This window comes from Sceloporus undulatus, chromosome 2, assembly GCF_019175285.1.
Source record: "Sceloporus undulatus isolate JIND9_A2432 ecotype Alabama chromosome 2, SceUnd_v1.1, whole genome shotgun sequence".
Taxonomy (NCBI): domain Eukaryota; kingdom Metazoa; phylum Chordata; class Lepidosauria; order Squamata; family Phrynosomatidae; genus Sceloporus; species Sceloporus undulatus.
In genome coordinates this window covers 241,329,233-241,347,742 of record NC_056523.1, presented here as the reverse complement: position 1 = coordinate 241,347,742, position 18,510 = coordinate 241,329,233, and the positions used below count along the sequence as shown (strand labels likewise).

Genomic DNA, 18,510 nt, shown 5'->3' with positions numbered 1-18,510 from the left:
CACTTTGCCTTGTATCCTGCATGCTATGGATGTCAATGTCTTTCTTATCCTTATTTAAGCCCAAGTCATTTAAAACAGGACTAAAGATCATAGTAACATCTCATTTGTAAGAAGACCATGAACATTAGTGCACCGGCTTTAATTCCCCCCAAGACCTTTCTCCTCCCTGATCCTTTCTATGGGAAGCCCAAGGAGAAGATTGTGGAGAAGGCAAGAGGTGCCTTGGCCCCTGCAAGACCCTTCTCTTTCCTGATCCTTTCTATGGGAAGCCCAAGGAGAGGATCAGGATGGAGAAAGCAAGAGGTGTCCTCTCCGAGACCCTTCTCCTCCTTGATCCTTTCTATGGGAAGCCCAAGGAGAGGATTGGGGAGGAGAAGGCAAGAGGTGTTGTCATCTCCGAGACCCTTTCTCTGGGCAGTCCAATACTATTGAGGGGAACAACAGGAATTCACCATCCCGTCCTGACAGGAACAGTAGTAAGGGAAGGAAATGATAAGTCAGGAGGAGGGTTTTCACCCCACGTCATAACACTAGGGTTGAGATGAGGATGCAATCTGGACCCATAGATATCGCACACAGCGGGAGTAATAGCCTCAGAATGTTTTCTGGGAAGGGAAGATGGAATACAATCGTTGGAGCAATTTCATGTGAACGAAACAGAAAGAGCCCCAGAGAAAAACATTTTGCAAACAAGGCTTTGCAATAAAATCTGTTCTGTTCCATCCTCTTTCAAACCATAAAACGTTTCACAAAATGTATCCGATAAGCTTCCATGTCAATCTTGCCTCTAAACATTTTAGAAATCATCACTGATTTAAAAGAGCTATGGAAATATTAAAGCTCTTGAAACTTTTGACATTGCTTTCCAAACCTGCAATTTTCCAGTCCATATTCCTGTTTTATGTGTGTAATGAGCAAGTTGTCTGAAAGAATAGCATTGGTTGAAGAAACCCCACGTCTTCTTTTATAAGTATTCAAACAGTATATTCAGATTAAATGGTTTACTGATGGTAGGAAGCACTTTGCCTTGTATCTTGCATGCCATGGATGTCAATGTTCATTCAATAATTTTGTCTCAGAGACTTGGAAATAGGATTGTAGGATTGTCATCTTGGCCTGTGGTACACATGCTAATATTTTATTTCCAAGAATTTATATTTTATAGTTCAACCTCAGTACAATCAAATTGTACTTACAGTTGCAAGATGCAACTAACTCCTAGCAATCCTAAACCTAGGCTGCTGCCACATTGCAGAATTAATGCAATCTGACACCATTTTAACCGTCATGGCTCTATCCTATGAAATCCTGGGATTTGTTGTTTGTTGTGTGGTACCAGAGCTCTCTGAGAGAAGATGAAATATCTCACAAAACTACACACTAAAGTCTGGAGTGCCATGGGTTCACCACCCCAGGACAGCTGACCACGAAACAGTCCACATACGTACCTATTTAGTATTGCTTAGTTGACAACTCTATGATTCTATGACTCAGTCCTTGTTTTCTAAGACATTTCAATAGGGATGGGGGAGGGGGGGCCTCCCAAAAAATATACTGATTCTAGGACTAGTGTAGACATTTGACAGTTATTAGGGAGACATAACACTGATTTTTATTTGACAGATGCTTGTGGTTAGCTGCAGGAACCATCTCACTCTACCCCTCCACTAGATATTACAATTAGTGTTTTTTGGTTCACCTCATATTGAGCAGTTACTTGGTAACTCAAGAAATGCAAATGTAAATTCATTCCCCCAGTGAGCTTGTTCAGCACTGCTTTTTCACAACATGGCAGATTGTGGAAGCTGATGGGATCAAGCATCACATCTTTCAAAAGAGCAGGAAGATGGTTGAGCCTCATTACTTCCACACCCAACTTCAGCTTGTGTACTTTTCCTTTTGTATTGCAGAGTGTTGCTGTAAATAATCACTGGCAAAATCCTATGAATGACTCTATCCATTAAATAGCACTTCAGGCTAATTTTTTACGGTCACATAGCTGTTGGCGGGTAGAGATGTTGCTGATCTTTTTCATGGGAGCCCTTGAAAAGGCAACATCTAAATGCAGACAAAATGAAAGCTGCATTTGGAAAACAGGAAGACACACTTTTAAAGCAACCCACAGACTAAAGCCATGTTATGTTTTATATTTAAATTTTATTGGAAAGATTAAATATACAATTGCAAATGTTATCTACAGAATGTATGAAATATACAGAAATGCAGGTGCAGATTAAGTTATTCTGCTGTTGTTTCTCTTCATATATTTTTAAAAAAAAAACAAGCTGTGAAGACTGACTCAGGACAATCCAGGAAAGCTCCTCCCCCCCAAAAAAAAAACACCATTCAAACAATATCAGTCAGAAATATCTCTCAGGTAATGTGCTTAGTGCCATATTGCTATGAAACAATTACAGTTCATTATTGACCAGCCATGAATAAGCTCTAGATTGGGATGGGCAACTGCAGTGAGTCCAGGAGACAATTTACTGCCTCTGGGACCATCCAGGGGATGCACAGATTGCAAACATTAAAAAAGCAAAACCCTATACAGAACTGGAAGTAGCCAGAAATTGGTGTTTTCAGTGTTCAGCTGCTATCTATTTAAAGTTGAGCTGCTGCTCCTGGAGTTTTCCAGGAAAATAAATTCATCATTTATTTGGGAGGTGGGCAAGGAGAAAAGGACAGAATGGATAATCTGAAAGGGCTATGGGCTACAAAACAGACTAGGGGAGGCACAATTTGCCCACTCCTACTCTAGAGAGTTCAACACATCTTGCAAATACTGAAACAGAGTTACATATGAGCTTAGCGTTTTGTTCACATCACTCCCATACATTCTAGATATGTATGGAAAAATGAGGTAGGTTTTGTTAAGAATATTCCTTGAGGGGAAAACAAAACAAAACAAGGAGGGTTGGCATTAGAAAAACAAACCAAAAGTGATACCCGGCCCATCAGATACCAATACTGTTTTGATCCACTGGCATAAAAATACAATAATTCAAATGTGGAAATAACTTTCCACTCCTAATACTTATCCCCACTGATTTCAGTGGAATAGATTTCCAAGTAAAGGCATCAACCAAGAAAGCATCATTCACTACAGTAAGAAAATACTTCCCAGGCAGGCATGTTTTAAGACTGGCACGTCAGTTCGAAAAAGTAGAGGGAAACTGTACAAACATCTTCTTACACATTTTGCATAAAATATTTCCTTTTGATACGTACAAACAGATTTCACAGAAGCAGCAACTTGTTCAATAGTCTCACTTTCAGCTTTTCATAAGCTACTTGGTTGAGTTGTAATTCTGGCTGTTCCTCCAGAAGTTGTATAACATATCAGTTAAGCATACCTTTAAAAACAAATTTAAGGAATATGAACTTAAGACACTGCATTGTATTTTTAGAACTGTAAACCGTACAGACTGCTGCTCAGGGCTAAAAATTGGTGTGATATCTCCTAGAATTAAAAATGGGTAATACAGGTTGAGTATCCCTTATTCCAAATGCTTGGGATCAGAAGTGTCTTGGATTTCAGATCCCTTCCCCTTGGATTTTGGAATATATGAATGTTCAAAATAATCATTACCAATTTCTGCAAGGAGGGTGTCTATTTTACATGCCAGTAGTCCTGGCTACAGCCAAGGGCTGACAGGCACTTCACAGAGGTTTTCAGTATTTTGAAAACAACTCCTCTTTCACAAGAAAGAATTTGAAAGTCAAAAAAGTCAGATGATGATGCCCTTAATTATCTTAGAAGAACCATCTTCAATCTAGTACCTGTTGGGTGAATTGGACCACAACTCCCACCACTGCCAAACAACACGACTAACAACTGGATGATGGAAGGCTGCCTTAGAACTTTGACCAATGTTTCTTCTTTTGCAGCACAGCAGACCAGGGAAAGTCTACTCAGATACACGTTCAGTGGTTTAATGTCTAATGTCTATCCAAAACGTCCACCCAAACCACAATTTTATTCAATGTATAGTGTGACTTGAATTTGCTCACAATGAAATCACAACAAAACCAGATCTACTGTTCTTATAGTCCTCTGAACATTTTCACAATATGAAGCAGACTGGCAAGGATCATATAAGTAAGGAAGAAAAAAGACCTAACTAACCAGTGGCTTGGGTTTGTAAGAAGATATACTAACATATTTATTGTTGTTGTTGTTTTGTGCCTTAATGTTGTTTCTGACTTATGGCACCCCTAAGGCAAACCTGTCATGGGGTTTTCTGGGGCTGGGAGGGTGACTTGCGGGTTTCCAGGGCTGAGTGTGGAATCGTACATCGACCTCCAGTATCCTAGTTCTACATTCAAACCACTATGCCACACTGGCTCTCATTTAAAAAAAAAATACAGTGGAGCCTCCATATCTCCATATCCATGGATTTCAGCATCTGCAGGCGATAAAGCCCATGTTCCTAATGGCCGGGCATGCACGCGGCTGTTTTAGTGGGCACACAACGTCATGCAGCTATTAGGAAAAATGGGACTTATAGTCCTGTGATTTTTGGTTTCTGTAGGGGGGAGGGGTCTGGAATGGATTCCCCATGGATACCAAGGTCCAACTGTATACATATTCATGGGGGTGGGGTGGGGTTCATTGACTATTTCAGTCACCTTTAAATCCACTTATTTGCCCCTAGACAAATATGTCAAGGAGCAAAACCACAACGCAGCTATAGTTTTAGTGCCAAATGTCCCAGGAGTCATGCAGCAAATTGAGAAAGTATTAAGTATCAGATATAAATTCACAAGAAGTATGTGGCATTTTCTAGTAAGTATTTTCTAGTACAGTATTGAAGTTTTGAAGTTGTATCATGTTAACAGGTAACAGTTTTTTTAAAAAAATACTTTTATTAGCATATAAAAAGTAACAGATTTTTCATAGCTTCTGTGAAGGGACAATCTTGAACACCTTGTACATCATTTATAAAATAAAGATTTCTCTAGACAAATTTTACAGTTCAATAATAATTATGAAACTGAGCCAACAGCATTACTTACCTAAAAAATGGATTCTTTAAATCAAGGATATTGCCTGACTTAAAACCTGTTTCATCCACTATGGCCACTATCTGGATGTCATAACTCTGCCTATATTGAAAATGGAAAACATAATGAAAAAATGACATATTACAGCTATAATAGGTATCAGCATAACTGTATTAAATTGCAGTCTAGTATGTTTGCATTTGATGCGTGTAACTAGGCATTAATGTACTAATTTGTACATTTGATTAATCTTTCATAGATTAATCAGACCTGTCCTACATTAAAAGAGACCCAGTAGTTTAATTTTGGAGCTGGGCTTGCAATACTGTACTGGGTTTGCATTGAAAAGCAAACCTTGAGCCTTTATCTAATCCTGAGAGGGCTGGATTTTGGGATAAACTAGTGGTTTTGCAGCAGTGTAAGAACATCTTCTTGTTGTGTGCCTTCAAGGCATTTCTGAGGTATGGCAACCCCAAGGGGACTCTATCCACAGGGTTTTGTTGGCAAGATTTGTTCAGAGGAGATTTGCATTTGCCTTCCTCTGAGGCTGAGGAAGTATTATTTGCCCAAGGCGGGGCACACACTGACAGAAAGAGGCGCCTCCCCGGAGCCTCTCTTTGCTCCACAGGAGCGCCGCAGCAACCAAATTGTGTGGCGCTCCTGCGGAGCAAAAAAGGAGTGCCCAGAAGCAGCTCCTCTTTGTGGCAAGAGACATCGTGATGATATCACAACTGTGCCGCCCTGTCTGGAAGTGGCACAGTGCAATGTCACCATTATGTGCCGCCTCTAGTGGGCGTGCCGCACCTGCTGTGCCCCCATCAACATGTGAGGGCTGCCGGGCACGTGGGCGCTCCACTTGCCAGGCAACCCTCGCACGTGACGAGGGTGCCTCCAAGGCCCATCTGTTCTGGGCCCATGGCCACTCAGTGGGTTTCCATAGCTGAGCAGGGATTCGAACCATGGTCGCCATACTACTACATGAGGTTGGCTCAGTGTAAAGTGGCTCAATGTATACTATTATGCATTTTAGATATATAGATAGATAGATAGATAGATAGATAGACAGTAATAGTATATGTAGCTTATGGGATTTAGGGGGAAAATTTAAAACCTCTAGTTATTTTCCAGAATGATAAGTTAAATATTCGTTTAATCTCTTTTTATGAGTTGATCACTGTTTTTATGATTGGGGGATGGTTGGGGTGTTGGGGGTTTTTTAATTGTAATTTTTAATTGTTTGATGTTTTATTTATATTGTTGGAATCTGCTTTGATTCCTTTGGGAAAAAGTGGAATATAAATTATTATTGTTGTTGTTGTTGTTGTTGTAATTTGCATTACTCTTAGTTAGTTAGAAGAGTGATTTAAAATACTAAAATATGACACAAGAGGCTATAAAATATTTCCCCTAAATCCCATGAACTCTTTTCTGGGCTTTCACACTGATCTCAGAATAAATTTTATTATTTTTAAAGTGCTACAGCCCTCTTTGTTTTGAGAGCTGGGTGGCTGCAGAAAATCTTTTGGCTGAGGAGCAGGTTGGCTTCTCTCGTGGTAAATTAACAGTTGGCCAGTGTTTTCTTTTAAATCATTTATTGAAAAATATACTTTTCCACCCTCTTTTTGAAGCCTTTGTGGACTTCAGGGCAGCTTTTGACTCTATTATCATGGCCACTTTTGTGGCATAAACTGACCCTTTTGAATAATGACCTTAGGTTATTAAAGACAATCCAGGGGTTGTATAATAATTCCAGTATATATATTAGAACAAATTGCTATTGGCAGTGTCTCAGAAGCCATTCCTGTAAGGCTGTTCGACCCAGCTACCCGTTCACCTCTCTTTTATTTAATTTATATATTAATGGTATAATTTCTTCTCTGTTAGATGCAAAGTTTTTCTCTTCTTGCATGAAGGATAAAGATATCCCTATCTTATTCTATGCTGATGGTGCCAACTTTCTTTCTTATTATAGAAGTGGACTTGCGTAGGCTTTTGAGGGCTCTAGGAGAATATTGTGAAAAATAATTTCTAGAGGTTAATTATTCAAAAACTAAAATCATGGTGTTTGGAAGGAGAAGGCAGAAATATCAATGGCAGCTTAATAACCAACAATTGGAGCATGCTAGTCATTATAAAAGAACTAGGAGTAACATTTAAGGATTCTGGATGCTGGTCTACACACTTGAAAGGTACTGTAGTATCAGCCAATGTAACAACTAATGCTATTTTTTGATATTCAGTAGATTCTGGTGCTAGGTTTGTGTTGCCATTTCTTGAGCTCTACAACAGTAAGCTACTGCCCCAGTTGCTGTATGGGGCTGCAGTGTGGGTCCACTCAGATGTGGCTGTATTGGACTCAGAACAGCATAAATTTCTAACAAGAACTCTGGGAGTCTCCAAATGTTCTTCCCCAAAGGCAGTCATACATATGAAATCTGCATGCTGTTCAGTTAACATGTTGGCTCAGAAAGCAGCCATTTATTATTGGCTCAAGATAATTTTTCAGTTGGCTTCTACTTTAGTTGTAATGGCATATGAATAAATGGGCCCAAACCCCCAGCTATAAAAATCTGTCATCTTGTATCTAATTTGGGATTTTCAAAAAAACTGTTTGGTTGCAAAAGGTTATAATGGCATCCGACTGGAAATTACAAGACGCTTAGCTCATATTGATTTCCAGGAAAATGCTGCAGTAGTGGGTAATTGCTGTTCTCTTACTTTATATAGGAATTTCACCATTTATCCTGAAAGATTGCCCCCTCATTTAGCCTTTACTTGCCCATATGACCTTAAGACCATTCTAAGTGCAGATTAAATATTTTGCACCTAATGGAAGTTAAAGGGTGATAGGATGGCATATCGAACACCAACAGAAAGTGCCCATATGGTTGTAGAAAGACAGAAGATTTGTATCATTATTTTTTTTCTGGAATGTTTTTGTATTTGGACCTGAGAGCTCAGTACCTTGGCCCTCTTTTTGTACATATCAGAGACACTATTCCCTCAAAAAACAAAACAAAACAAAAAACTGATACAGTCGGCCCTTCTTATACACAGATTTTTTATACACGGATTCAAGCATACATGGTTTGAAAATGTCCCATTAAATGACATAGCAAAATGGTGTCCCTTATAAAAAATACAAAATCAAGGTTTGATATTTGAAATTTATACTTTTTTTTAACATTTTCAAACCGTGGATGCTTGAAGCCATGTACAAGAAATCAGTGTATAAGAAGGGCCGACTGTAATTATGTTTTGATATGGTACTGGATTGTTTTATGGTTGTATGCAAAATCCTGGTCAGCTAATGTAGAATCAACTTGATGATGTTTTATTGTAATGAATTAACAAAGCTAATCCTCTGGAGATATGTTTTTTAAAAAGAAACAAAAGGTATCTCTACTTGGCTGTCTGTTTACTTATTATTCTGGGTCTAGATAAGATGGTCACTGCCAGTAAGCATAGCTATTGTTTTCAGGACACAGATTCAACAGAGAGCAACCGTGCGCAGAAATAACCCATTTGTGTGATTCGCAGAGACCACGAAGAAGAAAGGAATGTTTGCACCAAAGCAAACTAATCCTAATATTTAACTAGTCTAATATTGCTAAAGCGCTTTAGCACTTTGACCAAATAGTAACAACAATAATGGCTCAGTGGAAATTAGTGCGAATCAATTTCTGATGCACTGCTTGAGTCTAACTGTGACAGGTGATCAATGGGAGGGGGGGGAGGAAGACCATGTTGCGGGAGTGGGTGGGTGAAGGAAGCCAGGATATTTCAAGAAGGATGCAGACCTAGGAATATGCAGGTAAAATCAAAACAAAAGGAACTGGAAACTCTGGATACTTCCAGATACTTTTTCCCTTTCTCGATGAGCCATAAGGCACTAAGGAGATTATTATCACATGCAAAAAATCAAGCTCCCCATGTTTGCAAATTGGCCAGCTGAGCATGGTTGGGAGCCGGGATGCAGTCGCCTGGTGACATCAGTGGCATTTTTTGTGCGATAATTCCCTATTGCATCCTGTAAATGACTGCATCCTGGCATGGGTAAGTCGCTTTATTTTTGCATGTGATAATCTCCTAAGAAGCTAGACAAGTGACAGCTCTATCAAGGATCTATGAGGTTTTGTTTCCTTCTATAGCTTTTTGTCCCTGCAGTCCAAAATACCTGCTAGGTCTCAAACTGTTCGTATGGCCAAAGTATTCTTGAGGTCTACATGCATATTTCTTCAGGATCAAGTTTACAGGCAGGACAGCAGCCAAACTGCTTGGCCTTTAATGAGGCTTTTGGCAACCAAATCATATTGCTATAGTAACAGTTTTGTAAACAGGTATGTTTACAACATTAATCATGGCATCGTGCTATGGAAAACACTGCTTTTCTACCCCACAGCCCAGTAACTGATACTCTTCATCTCTGAAAGGAGGTATTCAGGAAGAGCAATATGATTCCTTTATAGAAAAACTTTTAACCACAATGTTTGGCATACTGAACAATATTACATCACGTGGGTATTTGCTATCAATGTAAAGGAAGCATTCTGATTGTATTACTAGACACCCTGAAGTACTGGTTTTATCCCAGTGATACACAAACACAGTAGTCTTAAAACAGAGGCCAGAAATTGCCCTGAATATCTTAATTTTGCTCTGTGTATCAGTACAAAGCTTTAAAAGCACTGAGGATTTAGGATGAACTCTCACATACATACATAGGCCTCATTCCCACTACCTTTTAAACTGGATCGCAATTCAGTTTGAACAGGTTCAAACGACCCTGGTTCCCACTTAAGTCGATTCGTTGACACGATTTGGTGAGGGGGGCCATGCACCAGACCCATTTAACCCGCGTCTTTTTGATGCTGATTTTTTCTGAATCTTTTTCAGCAAATCCATTCAACACAAGTGTGAACCAGAAGCAGATTGGAATCGATTCAAATTTGCCCTTCGACTGGCTGGAGCCAAATCAATTTGAATTGATTCATTCATGAATGCGAACCACAAGTGGGTTATTTTGATGCCAGAAAATGTGATCAAGGCAAGTGTAGTATAAACCACAATCCAATGTCGAATCGATCCATTGATTCGGATTGCACATCGATTTATCTGTAAGTGGGAATGAGGCCATACCTGACTTTCTCTCTATATTGAGAGGCAAGGAGAAACTGAAATCAAAGAATGCAGGCAATTTCAAAGCAAAGGACAAATCTGCTAACTATTTTGATAAATATTACTATTTCTTAAAAATGACTAAATTGAAGCTACACCAAAAAAGAAAACAAAAACAAAAAAAGAAAAGAAACACTGCTATTGCCCGATGTATTCCCTCTGTAGAACTGAAAGCAATATTGTTCTGTTAAATTTTGCTTCAAATACATAAAGAGATGCTAACAGCAATAGCAAAATGTCGGTGCAGCAAATTAACTTGGCACAGATGTTATAAATGACTATTTTGTTTTTACTAATCCTGTTTCTGAGACATGAACACAGCAGGACTGGATTTTCTACACTGTGGGTTGAGAAATAAAGCATACTGCCTATTCTGTCATTTCCATCAATTTGCCAATGTCTTCTGTTATCACGCATATACTACAGATGTTCTGAATAACCCCAAAATGGTATCCTTGACTTACTAGGAACCGTATTTGTAGCTCACAGCAGCAGATGGGAACATGTTCAGTGCCAGCACCCCATTTTCTGTCCTAGAAGCCCATGTGGTTTTTGCAGGTTATGGAAAAATAGCCAAGAGGATTTCACCAGGATGGATGGAAGCAGATTTGGATGAAGCTGACTGTACGCTTTCCTCTGATTCACTCCCAGGGTGAAGCCTCTATCAGTTCATCTAGGTCTGAGATTTGTCCCTATTCACTTTCCATTTATTTGATGTATTAAGTACTTTAAGATTTTGTACTTACTCTATAACCTCTGTCACAATCTTAGGAAGTTTTAGCATGGGACCTGGATCATGTTTGGAGAAGATAGACTTATGTGCCTATCAAACCAGTTGGGGATCCCCACATGGGACCTTGGAGACATAGGTAAAAGGGTCATGAACAGCTCAGGGGCCAGTGACTGCACCCCACTCTCAGATGGCAGGGGAAACACACAGTTGCTCCCACTTAAGTGGATTCCTGCACTTGTCATTCTGGATACATCCAGCAGGAGAGTAGAGTTGTATGGATTACATTGACTGGTATGCAGGTCAACTTCTGGATCCAGACCAATGCTGGGGCCAAGTCAATAAAGTCCTGGTCATTTCCTGCCAACCTATTTGGTTTACTGTTTGGGTGGAGACTTACTTGCTGCTGAGTCCACAAAATGAACAACTTTAGCAAAACATGAGCACTAGTTTTCCTGCATGCTTACCGTTTATTTGCTACAAATAAGACTTTCCCTGAAAGTGTTTCCCCTTCTTTTGCGAAGAGAGGAGTCTGAAGAAGGCAGCGCACTTGATACCAGTGAGTCAGAGGTTCTGTGGGAGCCGTTGATAGCCAAACTGTTACCCTTAAAAAGGGAGAACTTAAATAAATATACAAGCATCAAGAAGAGAAGTAAAGCTAAAAGTCTAGGGTAGCTGTAAAAGAACAGAAGGAAGGAAGATAGTGTCAGAAGGAAGATAGTCTCCTGGAACCTGACTATTTTTGTTCTGAGAACAGAAACCCAGGAAGAACACTTATAACAACAGAAGAACTCCTTCTACAAATGTAATATTCCTTCCAGTCACACAGAGCACTATGTTAAACTCCAGGCCAATACATACATATTTTAATAACAATGTCCAAAGCTTGGGAAGTTACTTTTTCAAGTATTTTGTTCACATTACTAGTTACAGGTTTTAAAAATTGTTGTTATTAGTTGCAACTTTAGGAGAAAGCCTCTTGTTATTTGTATATTACTTTTTGTTATTGAATGGCACAAAATCACAGTGCTTAAGTGATATAAAGTCGTATCACTTTAGCATTATAACTGTAGAAGAAGGAAGAGAAATGTTCAGTCTAGTCATTGGAAATGTAATGAGACAATGAAGGTCAGTGGAAAATCTTTGTGGCAAAGATCACCTCCATTCAAAATGTCACCTGCAGAACCACCCAAAAATAAATCTGGAAGAACTGCAGCAATGGTTACAAACATGTGACATTTACAGCCTGGATCAGAAACTCCCAGAACATTTAAAAAAACAGGGCCTAGTACCCTGAAGGGAAATAAAAAGTTGCAGGTAGTACAGGAAATTCAGAAGAAAAAATCCAGGACAGGAAGAACATTGTGTGGATATCAGAAACTACTCCTCATAAGCAGATCTTTAATTCCTATCAAATCCTGAGACTTTTGGCCAGTTTGGGGGCTCCTAAATTTCTCTGACTCTAAAAATAAGTAGAACAGTTTGCTTATTACACTACCAAAGTAACTTCATATCCATGTGTTACTCTATTTTTGAAATACAATTTTCAGACTCTAGTTATAGAAGAAAATAACCTCCTGCAGGTCATTACGTTACAACACTTTACTTCCTAGCTCTGAATACATCAGTTCCAAGGAGCTCATTGACTGCTACAATGGGTTCTATGTAATGATGCTTGTAAGGCCCACTTTAATTAATTCAGAACACAGTCACTTGAATGAATTCAGTGGCTACTGACTGGAACCAGTCCTAGGCCACAGGCTCCACTTTGATTTATAAAATAACTTTGTTGGGAGTGATCTGGTGCCAACCACAATTCATCATGTTGGTAATTGATTTAAAGCCCTAAAGCCAAAGGCGACCCTCCAGATGTTGCTGGACTAGTAGAATCTTACAAATGTACTGATCAGAGACTGCAAAGACAATCTAGTGAAGTTCCAACCTCCACCATGCAGGAATACATAGCTAAAGCACTCCTGAGAGATTGCCATCCAACTTCTGTTTAAAGACATTCAAAGAAAGAGAGCCCACCACCCTCTGAGGCAGTCTATTCCACTGCTAAGTGACTCTTACAGTAGAGAAATTCTTCCTAATGTTTCACACCTAATTTGATCTACATAAACAACCTTCCCATTCAAATATGCCTTAATGAAGTCAGTAGGAATAGATGTGCCTGACCCTAAAATAGAGAAGTATGAACATAGATTATTCTTTTATGTATTAGGATGAAGAAGAACTTGAACAAGTTGGTTAATTTGGTTAAAGGGGAAAGGGCCTTTCACTTTACGTTATTTCAGAATAAATGTTAGGAATGAATGAGGAAGAATACATACAATGAACCCACAAACGCCACATCAAACCAAAATGCCAAGCCATGGATTAGACCAGACTGCATCATCTGGAAAACAAAGGGGATTTCCACTCTGTAGAATGAAAACAAAATAGTTAGCATCACCTGATATTACACACCTACAATTAAAACAATATCAAGTCAATGTTTATTCATTGTTAATTACCTTGAAAATGAGGCACATGCTCCCGCTTCCCACTTAACATGTAATAAGGGCAATGTGCAATTCTGAGAGTTGTAGTCCAATGGGGGGGGGGGGGAAGGCTGTGGGTCACACACATTCAAGGATCATTTTTTTCTTTCAACCTTTTGCTCCTAAATGCCTTGGAGGGCATTTCCACCACATGTAGAGCCCTTTGGACTCACTGGGTAGCAAAACAAATCACTACAATTTTTGAAGGCTTCAAAATGACCCCAAATGCCCACTGGGAAGCCAGAAAAGCCTCAAAACTGGGTGAGAAAGCCCCCTAGAGGGCATTCAGTGTCTCAAAATTATTGATTTTTTTTGTGGGGGACTGGGTGCTGTGGTGGGTGCCTCCCCCAAGGTCTCCTGCTGGTGCTAATGTGCACCTCTAGCCTTCCACAGTAGCCCACCCCTAGATTAGATTATGCATGTGCCTCTAGCCTCTTGTCTACTGCTCTGAAATCTAATCTCTATTTTGGACAACATAATTTTTACTAATTTACTGCTTTGGATTTTACTTCATATTAATATTTAATTTGGATTAACTATGATGCTTGTCCCCCTCCCCCCACAAACCACTTAGTATGCAATCCACAATTATTTTACAGAAATGTTATTTTGGAAAAATAAACACATGATTCTAAATCTGTCTATCCTATTCATCAATCTCCCCTGCTACTGAATGCAAAAATCTTTCCCTCATATTACTATTTCTATTTGATTGATTTTATTACACCAATACCCAATACTGTACCACAAAAAGCTCCAGACAGGTTGAACAATGTTGGACATATGTCAAGTAATGTCATCTACCTATTGGTTCTGTATACAGTAATTGTATTTGTGGATGTCACCACTTAAAGTAAATATTTCAAACTTAATTATATTTTGCCCTAAATACTATGCTTATTACACTACTACACTCAGACTCTTAATGTGCCATTGAGTCTATCCAAACAAACCAACAAACAGACAGACAGACTGACAAACAAACCTGGATACTCTCACACTGTGCAGCTGCTAACATGCTTATAAATGGGAAAAGACAGGAGATTATTGCACAGCAATTTTTGCCCTGGCTGTGCACAGGACGGATTCAGGTCGGAATGGAGAAAAACGGGCGTTATCGCACAGTAAATTGCTACTGTACTGCTGCCCGACTATCACCCATCTCCTGGGCAAGCTCTGCAGGCCGATTTGGGTGGTATGGAAGGCTTCCGCACCACCAAAATCACCCAACAGAGTGCACCTGGGTAATGGGGTGATGGTCAGGCTGCAGCGCACCAGCAATTTACTGTCTGATAACACCCGTTTTCCCCCATTCCGACCTGATCCCATCCCATGCACAACCAGGGCTAAAATGGCCATGTGATAATCTCCTAAAAAGCAAGGGTTTAAAATGGGAGTGTGATATAGAGATGGAAAAGCAAATTCTTTCCAGACACTTAACCTGTGCAAATCTTCTTCTGCTGCTTCTGTAAAGTTGACAGTATATTTCACTGTGCGGGCCATTAAAATTCTAATGTCAAATGTGTCCTAGAAGTTTAAAAAACAAAAGCATGTGCATGTTATCAAATGGTGCTTCAAGATTGTAAAAAAAATTGTAAAAATTTCCACTCTAACAGGGTGTATGTTCTCTTGGCCTTCTTCCTATTTTATTTTACGTTCACATTCCTCGTATCCCTGTGTGAATATGCACTATGTATAACTGGAACAGTGAAGTACAAAAATCTATCCAGACAGTCTTAATGGAGGGATTCATAAAGGAAGAGGCAACTTCTAGCCATAATTCCAATGAGCTACAACATTTGGTGTATCATAGCAGCACTATATGTATGGTGAGAACTATGTAACAGTAATCATCTTTGTCTTGAAAGAGCTCTGAACAATCTTTCAAAATTACATTTGGGATTTCTTCGGGGGGGGGGGGGGGCTATCATGAATAAAATAATGACAAGATTCATGATAATCTAGTCTTCTCAACTGTAAAGAAAAAACAAAAAACAACCATCTGAATTATATATTATTGTTACCGTTACCTCTGTTGTATACAGTGGTTGCCAACCCTTTTGATGCACCACATCCCTAAGACATGTCTGATTAATGTTCACACCCCCTACAAAAGTAGTATCATATCTGAAGATGAAGAAGACTAATTTCTAAGTTTTGAACCACAAACTGAACCACATACAGTACTGCAGATGAACAAATTGAACTTAAAAAACTAAGCTTTTAACTCAGTGCATAAAATGCAAATCTAAATAGGTTCTAAATTATTCAGAAAAAAATGTAAACAGTAAAATCAATCTCAATTGTGGATATAAAATTACTTCTTTGCTCCTGCTTCTCATTCATGATTTTCTTGCTGACTGTGATCCACAGGTCTACCTGTGGATTCAGGTGATTCCTAGATTTTGTCTTGACTGATAAAAAGAGAACTGAATCCAGATTAACACAAGTGTCTTTTTTGCAGGTTGGGAACTTCTGGTTCTATAGAAATATTTCCTGAAATATTCAGAAATGAATCATTTCAGGAATAAAAGAGAGATCAGCTGGAGAATGCAGAGAGTGCACAACATCATTATTAACTTCTATGCAAGTTAATAATTCACCAGCATGGGATGGGGTGAAGTGAAAAAACTGCTTGATAATGTCAGTTTTTGAACTGCAAAAAGGCAGAAAGGAAAAGGATTAAGAAGCCATTAACTAACCAACCTGTGGTGGTATAGTCTACTCAGACTACTTTTGGTTTTAAAAGCATAGGAACAAGATGGGAGGACAGAAGTATAGTGATCCATTTAACATATGCCATGAGTTTGACAAAGAAACCAAGAACTACATACTAAATCCAGTCAGAAAGTTGCAAAACTGGTAGTATGTGAATTCTTGGGAGGACTCAGTAACAATTAAGGGGCTCTTGAAAAAGTCCTACATCCTTTGATGCACAATAGAATCCAGAGTTTTCAGTGTCCGGACTTCTCCTCTAGCTGAAAACAAGCATAACTTTGGAATATGATAGGGAAGAGAAAAATAGCATGAAAGAGAAAATTAAAATGTACTTACTACAATAGGCTGCCTGAAGTATTCATCTACAGCTGCATTACGGAGACTGGACAGATTGACTCCATAAAAACATTGTTGGTACCTAGAAAGAATAAAATAGTTGTAGGAAAAGGAAATAAACAACTATACAAAAACCTTAATCCAATTCTTAGTCTCAATTAGAATAGATCAGCTGAATGAATGAAATGTACACAAGCACTGACTTACCAGATTTCCATGGATTTAATTATTTTCTGATAGTTGGGACTAACCATTTAATTAGGGCAAAGAAATCTATTTATACTGTACAGAACTTTTACAGATCTATGCAAATTTTTCCAACAAACCACGAAACCACAATGCCCTTTTTCAATTTGCAAAATCTATTCTTCTCCCAAGTTCCTCAAATAAGCAGGTTGTCGGGGAATAGCTCCCTACTAGATCAATGAGTTCTGTAAGTAATGATGAAGCAATGCCATTTAATTCTCCTGGAAACAGCACTATGATGTCTTTTTTTTTATTTTAAAGAATTTCTTAATGTGCTGGTTAAGCCTTGTCTGCATGGGCCAAATAAAATGGCTTCCCCCTGTCCTCTCCACAGAGAGACTGAACGCACAACCCAAAATTTGGGTCTGGTGAAAATAGATCAGATGATGTCCAGCCTGTTCAGCTCTGTATACCCCATTAATGCGCATTAAAATATCAACTTGTTTGCTCTGGATCTTTCAGGAAGATCTGGAGCGCTCTGTTCCACCTCTGGCTGGCTGTTTGAAATGTGTCCTGCTTAGACAGCTGGTGCATCCACTGCCACCACAGGTTGCTTGCTCAGAGGTCTGAATGAGGCACCCATCCATGTGATAGTCTCTGGACACCCTGTTCTGACCCCAGAGCAAAGTGATGTGCTGTAGCAATTGATGCACAACACAGCAGGACACACATGTGAACATCCACCCATCATCAGAATGGAGGGCTGCAGTAATAGAGGGAGGTTGGGGCAGCTCTGGGACCAGAATACTCTGGACGGTTCCTAGAGTATCCTGGCCAGTGCCAACAGGACCTCAGAAAAGCACCACGTAACAGGGAAAGGCACTACTGAACAAATCAAACCATGGGTCCTCCCATCACTATAGATTCCAAACAGCTGTATCTAAAATCACCATGTTGATGCCACCCTCTGAGATTCTACCAACTTTAATCAGGGATGGAAGATGTAGAAGATGAACTTAACACTCCTGTGCATTCAGCAGTCTGAGGAAACAAGATTTTAGCAGTGACATGCATCTCAAGCAAATGTGCCACCAAGATGTTAAGTCCTAAATTTTAAAACAAGGTTTAATTTAAAGAAATGTGTATAAGCTTAGGAATTAGAGCCACAATTTGAAGACACCAGAAATATCACAAACACTTCTAGAAATCTGTTTATTGGCTAAAGTCAGAAACCTTTCCTGTTTTACTTTGAAAAAAGACTGTCTACTTTAAAGTAAGACAACTCACTGAAAACTTTGAGTAAAAATGCTGTTAAACCAGTCATTCCTGCTAGATCCAAATTCTCAGACTGCCCCATCCCACCAGCCCTCAAAGAAAATGCTATTTTCAGAGGACTGTGTTAAAAAAATCAGGTAATTCCAGTTAACTAAAATTTATAATAATGGGAAAAGAAATTCAGTTTTGTTACAAATGTCTTGATTGCTGAGTACAGCATCATACTGTAAAAATACAAGTGGATCTTATGGAAAACCTGCTGAGGAATTTGGCTTTGATGAGCATTGGAGCTTTATTTTTTAAAATTTAATGTTTCCTGTAAGAATGCCACTGTGAATAGCCTGAAAGAAGAAGTGAGACTAGAGGGAAAGAAAGAAGATAACAACAAGAAGATTTGGGTGCTGTACCTTGCTGTCTGAGGACAGAAAAACCCACCCTCCTAAACTCAGGCATACATTATGCCTCAATGAAGAAAGTTTAGATGTAATTGCTTTGCTTGTTCGGTAATTATAAAATTTAGGATAGTATGCTTTGTAA

At 39.1% G+C, this 18,510-nt stretch overlaps 1 protein-coding gene across 3 annotated transcripts in view; it reads right to left on the bottom strand.

Annotated features, from left to right (window-relative positions):
* Positions 1-2,137: 2,137 nt before the first annotated feature.
* LOC121922611 (histone-arginine methyltransferase CARM1-like) overlaps positions 2,138-18,510 on the bottom strand; it is a 63,763-nt gene continuing 47,390 nt past the window's right edge. For 2 of the 3 annotated variants that reach the window (XM_042452229.1, XM_042452227.1), the window contains exons 8-13: positions 16,513-16,594; positions 14,900-14,985; positions 13,249-13,338; positions 11,383-11,520; positions 5,020-5,109; positions 2,138-3,356 (exon numbers count right to left, since the gene is read on the bottom strand). In XM_042452229.1, coding sequence (XP_042308163.1) covers positions 3,347-3,356; positions 5,020-5,109; positions 11,383-11,520; positions 13,249-13,338; positions 14,900-14,985; positions 16,513-16,594 — 496 coding nt within the window. In that variant the 3' untranslated portion in view covers positions 2,138-3,346. Of the gene's footprint in view, positions 3,357-5,015; positions 5,110-11,382; positions 11,521-13,248; positions 13,339-14,899; positions 14,986-16,512; positions 16,595-18,510 lie in introns of those variants that run through there. The other variant, XM_042452228.1, reaches the window with a different exon arrangement.